The 6,000-nt window shown below is 41.7% G+C and overlaps 1 protein-coding gene across 1 annotated transcript; it reads left to right on the plus strand.

The window, feature by feature from the left end:
* Positions 1-1,539: 1,539 nt before the first annotated feature.
* Positions 1,540-6,000, plus strand: LOC123777622 (methyl-CpG-binding domain protein 3-like 2B). The gene is made up of 2 exons (XM_045774391.1): positions 1,540-1,584; positions 5,425-6,000. Exons 1-2 carry the CDS (start codon positions 1,540-1,542, stop codon positions 5,998-6,000), a joined length of 621 nt encoding a protein of 206 aa, XP_045630347.1.

Below are 6,000 nucleotides of genomic sequence, written 5' to 3' on the forward strand. Positions count from 1 at the left end.
TATTTACAATTACAAATGAATTTTGTTTTATGAGGCAATTCTAGAAATCTCTCTCGGAGATTAAAATATAGGTAGGATTGAAATGCATGAGAACAGTAAAGCAGAGTCAGAAAGGTTAAAAATGTAGTTGGCAGTGTTTGAAGGTATTAGCATTTGGGGACGGTGGTAAAGGTAGTTGAATTAGACTACGTTAAGTAAAGGGCTCATTAAGTAGGCTCCAAACCCAGTGTGGAGCACAAGGCGGGGCTTGAACTCCCCACCCTAAGATCAAGACGGAGCTGAAATCAAGAGTCAGATGCTTAACTGACAGAGCCACCCAGGTTCCCCTCATTAACTACATGAAGATTTGTATATGATTGCAACTGATAAGCTTATTGAGGGAACAATAGAATAATAAGAGAGGCTCCTGGATGGCTCAGTTGTTAAGTGTCTTCGGCTCAGGTCATGATCCCAGGGGTGGCACATTGGGCTCCCTGCTCAGAGGGAAGCCTGCTTCTCCCTCTGCCCCTCCCCCTTCTGTGTGTGCACACATGCACTCTCTCTGTCTCAAAAAAAAAAAGTCCAAAAAAAAATTGAAGTTAAATCAAAGTCAGTAAAACGAAGAGACTAAAGGAACATTAACTATTTAAGTCTTTTCAAAGGGTAGAGAAAACATGAGATGGCTGAAATACTCTCAAATATTAAATGAAATATAAATGCACACAATATTAATTTGCTTTTAATGTCTATGATATATTCCATAGGATTGTCAATAAATATTTTGGACATTCCGTTATTAAGAAGCATTTAAATAGTTCCTAATTTTTTCCTAATAAATCGTAAGATGTATGAAAATTTTTGTACATAGAAACTTCCATTTCTATTTTTATGAAATGTATCCATAGTGGGAGAAACAGGAAACATTAAAATGTGGATCGAAACTGCAGATACAAATATATCTCACAGGGCGTCTGGGTGGCTCAGTCAGTTAAGCGTCTGCCTTTGGCTCAGGTCATGATCCCAGGGTCCTGGGAGCCAGCCCGAATCGGGCTCTCTGCTCAGTGGGGAGTCTGCTTCTCCCTCTCCCACTGCCTGCTGCTCCCACTGCTTGTGCTCTCTCTCTCTCTGTCAAATAAATAATAAATAAAATCTTAAAAAAACCCCAAATGCATCTCACATACAAATGTATTCAATTATTTCATCTACAACAATAGCTGACCGTGTCAAAAGCCCCACACTTTTGTGGTGTTTTTTTTTGAAGTTCATTTATTTAAGTAATCTCTACACCCAATGTGGGGCTTAAATTCACAACCCCAAGATTGAGTCACGGGCTCCTCTGACTGAGCCAACCCAGTGCCCCAATTCTTGTGTCTTTGTATAAAGATTTAGGAATTGCTCAAATCCCATTGATATAAGACAAGATATCTCTTCTGGATTATAGACTGATTGGGTTATCCACTCCCTTCCTCCATAAAAGGGGAATCAGAAGCAGAAGACTCACATTTTCTATCAAGCCACAGGGTTCTCACATCAGGAGTGGGGGCAGTACAACTTTGCAGCATGGAAGGACCTGGATCTGCCTGTTCTTCAAACCAGCCTACCCTGGTGAGTGTGGAATGCATACATAGCACCAGTGCCCATTAGTGTACTTACCCTTCTGTGAAACTTCTTTGAAGTGAGCAAACAGGAGCTTTCAAAATGAGGAGCTATCTTATTGAAAGCTGTTTCTTAGGCGTTAATGTTTTTTAAGTAATGTTCAAGGTATTGTACTATTTTGCATATGGAAGTTTTCTTGGGCTAGATGTTTTTGTTTTGGTGTTTTGTTTCAACCAACAGTATCACTAGGAAGTGGACATAGCCTTTGGCCCTGCCCTGCACTGTTTAACTCATTTCCCTTCTCTGGAAAATTCTTTACCTACAATGTGCTTGGTTTTTTTTTTCTTTTTAATTCAGTTCTTTGCTCAAATATGTCCTCAGTTAGCCCTTCCCTAATCTCTTCATTATCAATAATTGTAGTTAATTTCTTTGTCCTGTTATCCCTCCCTATGGTCCTCCATCCCTCCCTCTTCCCCTCTGTATCAACTTTACTGTTTATCACAGCTGTTAATCATACCTGACATGATATTAGACATTCATTACTCTTTGTATTAACTCTTTCCTCTCACCAACATTAAAATAAACAGGGACAGTGACTTTGTTAAGTTAAATTCTGGATCATGGGTTTTAGTGCACAACTGGGTATTGAAAGCGTTCCCTCCATGTTCAGCGGGGAGTCTGCCTTTCAATCTCTCTTTCCAAAATAAATGAACAAAGCTTTTAAAAAAATAATTATGGCAGGACAACAGGAATGATATGAGATTTATGGCTTCCCTTTAAACAAAGATAGAAATGATTGGTTTAAAAAGAAGTCGCATTGGGGGCGCCTGGGTAGCGCAGTCGTTAAGCGTCTGCCTTTGGCTCAGGGCGTGATCCCGGCGTTCTGGGATCGAGCCCCACATCAGCTCCTCCGCTGGGAGCCTGCTTCTTCCTCTCCCACTCCCCCAGCTTGTGTTCCTTCTCTCGCTGGCTGTCTCTCTGTCACATAAATAAATAAAAAAATCTTAAAAAAAAAAGAAAGTCACATTGATTAGGTTTGCATTTTAAACAGCTTATTGTGATTAGAGTCTTCTATAGTGCTCCTCCCATATCCCCGGGGGACATACTCCAAGACCCTTGGTGGATACCTGAAACCATGGCTAGTACTGAACCCTATATATGTCCTAAATATATTCAGTGATAATTCAGTGCAGTCTGCCAGCATAGAGATGATGTCATTGTATAATTGTGGTTCAATGAATGTATTTGAAAAATCGAAGAAGTATTTTTTTTGAGTTTGAATAATTTCTTTCAAAAAATATATCTGAGTGCCTTCTAAGGCAAAACAAGTGGATATTGGGTATAAAACATTAAAGTTCACATTAGTCATCTCTTTACTGAATATCCAATTTATAGAAAAACAATATGAGGTGCACCTGGGTGGCTCGGTTGAGTGTCTGCCTTCAGCTCAGGTCATGATCTCAGGGTCCTTGGGTCGAGCCCCACAACAGGCTTGAGCAGGGAGCCTGCTTCTCCCTCCCCCTTCGCCTGCTCCTTCTCTCTCTCTCTCAAATAAATACATAAAATCTTAAAAAAAGAAAAACAACATGAAAAAATAATACATGTACTAGTGAATGTTGAAAAAAATTAACACAGAAAATGTAATTCTGGTAGCTGGATCAGGAAAGGTCACTGGAGAAATGATATTTTGTAGGGAAACTGAAAGGTGCTCAAGAATTATTCAGAAGTTGAAAGTCTTTTTATTTGCTTTTTAAAATTTTTATTTAAATTCAATTTAGTTAATATACAGTATGTTATTAGTTTCAGGGGTAGAATTCAGTGATTCATCAGTTGCATATAACACCTAGGGCTCATTACGTCAAGTGCCCTCCTTAATGCCCATCGTGCAAATTACCCCATCCTCCCACCTACCTCCCCTCCAGCAACCCTCAGTTTGTTTCCTATAGATAAGAGTCTCTTATGGTTTGCCTCCCTCTCTGTTTTTATCTTATTTTTTCTTTCCTTTCCCCTATGTTCATCTGTTTTGTTTCTCAAATATTATATGGTATTTGTCTTTCTCTGGCTTATTTTGCTTAGCATAATGCCCTCTAGTTCTATCCACGTTGTTTCAAATGACAAGATTTCATTCTTTTCGATGGCTGAGTAATATTCCATTATATCATCTTTATCCATTCATCTGTTGTTGGATATCTGGACTCTTTCCATATTCTGGCCACTGTGGACATTGCAGCTATAAACATTGGGGTACAGGTGCCCCTTCGAATCACTGTGTTTGTATCCCATGGATAAATACCTAGTAGTGCAATTACTGGGTCATAGGGTATCTATTTTTAACTTTTTGAGGAACCTCCATACTGTTCTCCAGAGTGGCTGCACCAGTTTGCATTCCCTCCAGCAGTGTGAGAGGGTTCCCCTTTCTCTGCATCCTCACCAACATCTGTTTCCCGAGTTGTAAATTTTAGCCATTCTGACCATTGTGAGGTGGTATCTCATTGTGGTTTTGATTTATATTTCCCAGATGCTGAATGATGTTAGCATTTTTTTCATGTGTCTGTTAGCCATTTGTATGTCTTCTCTGGGGAAATGTCTGTTTATGTCTTCTGCCCATTTCTTGACTGGTTAATTTTTTGGGTGTTGAGTTTGTTAGATGGATTCAGGATTCATTGTTATAAGAGTGTGAGGTGGTAGGGTGGCCAGAATGACACTCATGTTTAGACAGGACATGAGTACTAGCAAGTGGGTTTGGGGACACTTTGATAGCAGTGAATTATTTGGGGAATTGGTTGGTTCAACTTGAGATCTGGTCGCTGTGAGTGAAGTCATCAGTATTATCACTGAGAAGGTGAGTGGGAGAATGGTATTGGGTATCAGGGTTGGAGTCAGATCTGTGCTGATTCTATGGGCATTTCTAGCTATGGGCTAATGGTATTTGAAATCAAGGAAATGGATGGATGGCCTAGACAGGGGTGTGAATGAACAAATGTGAGAGCAGGACTGATTTCTAAGAAGCATTAATTTTTGTGTTTAGTCAGTAAGAGGAATGGACATTAACAGGGAGGAGAAGAGAAGGAAGAGTATCAGGGAGAATGTTCTGTACCAGAACCTTGAAAAATGGTTTACAATGGAGGTCTTTGTGCAAAAAAAAAATGGAACTGTGTGTTGGGAATATGGTGTTTCTGAGTTATTTATTTACGGACAGGAGAATAGTTGAGTGAAGATGGGATTTGGGTGTGCAAGTGAAAGCAAGTGAGTATCTCAGGGTTGGGAGGGAGATGATCTCGCTGAAGATGAGACACGAGAGCTAGGAAAACCAGGAGATAGTGTGTCCTAAAGCATAGTAAAGAGATACTGAAAACCTGAAGTCTTGGGATACAAAGAAACTGTGATCCTTGTGTCCAAATGATGGTCAGAGGGTACCAGCAAGTGTGTGGTTGACATGGACAAGGGTGGGAAGAGGGAAACATCGTCTAGGGAAAATGGTGGAGGGGAAAGGGTCTGGAGGTGGCACTGAGTAATGACCTCAAGCTTTCTGTCCTGGGCTTATATCTGCCTGATGGTGTCCCAGAACGAATTCTCAGTGTGTGGTGCCTGCACCAGCGGCATCAGCACCACCTGGGAACCCTTAGAAATGCAGATTCTTGGCCCCACTCCAGACCTACTTGACTTGAGGTCCAGAAACCTGAGTTTTAACAACGCTCTGGAGGATTGTGGTGCACATTGCGATTCAAGACACATTTCTGCATGGAGAGAGGAGGGTGGAAGACCCAAACGAGCCGAGAACATTCTTTGTGTCTGGTGGTCCTCATCCCCCATTTTATTCAAATATCACATTTCTTTTTGTTTTTAAAGGGCAAGCTCAAAAGAAACATGATGCCCCAGACTGCAGAGAAGAAAAGAGAAGTCCATTTAGCCAAGGCCAAGAAGAGACATCATGAAAGAGCTGCATCTCTTATAAGGCTGACCAGTTGCATTTTTAAGAGGCCAGTCACAAGCATAACGTCCCATCCTGGCAATGAGGTCAGGTACAATCAATGGGACAGGGCCTTGGAGAAGCCCCAGCAAATCTCTATGTACAGGAGACTGCAGGGACTCCAGGCCTTCAGCAGTGAAGGAGAAATTTTAAGTCCTTTGGACTTCATAAATACCTCACAAGTAATTGCACCAGGCAGTATGGGTGTAGGGTATCTACCTAGTGGCCCTGGGCCCAGCACGTTACCATCTTCAGCTTGGGCAGGGATGGTCCCAGGAGTGGGTCTCTGTCTCCCACCACCCATCTGCAGACAGCCAGTAACACCTGGAGATATCCGGAGACAGACTCGGAAAGTGAAAAAAGCCAGAGAGAGACTGGCTGAGGCCTTGAGGGCAGACAGGCTTGCCAGGGAGGTGGAGAGAGCCAGAAGCCAAGAGGGACGCTCTGACAACTAG

The sequence above is a fragment of the Ursus americanus genome, chromosome 14, assembly GCF_024610735.1.
Source record: "Ursus americanus isolate L20-20 chromosome 14, mUrsAme1.1.p, whole genome shotgun sequence".
NCBI classification, from domain to species: domain Eukaryota; kingdom Metazoa; phylum Chordata; class Mammalia; order Carnivora; family Ursidae; genus Ursus; species Ursus americanus.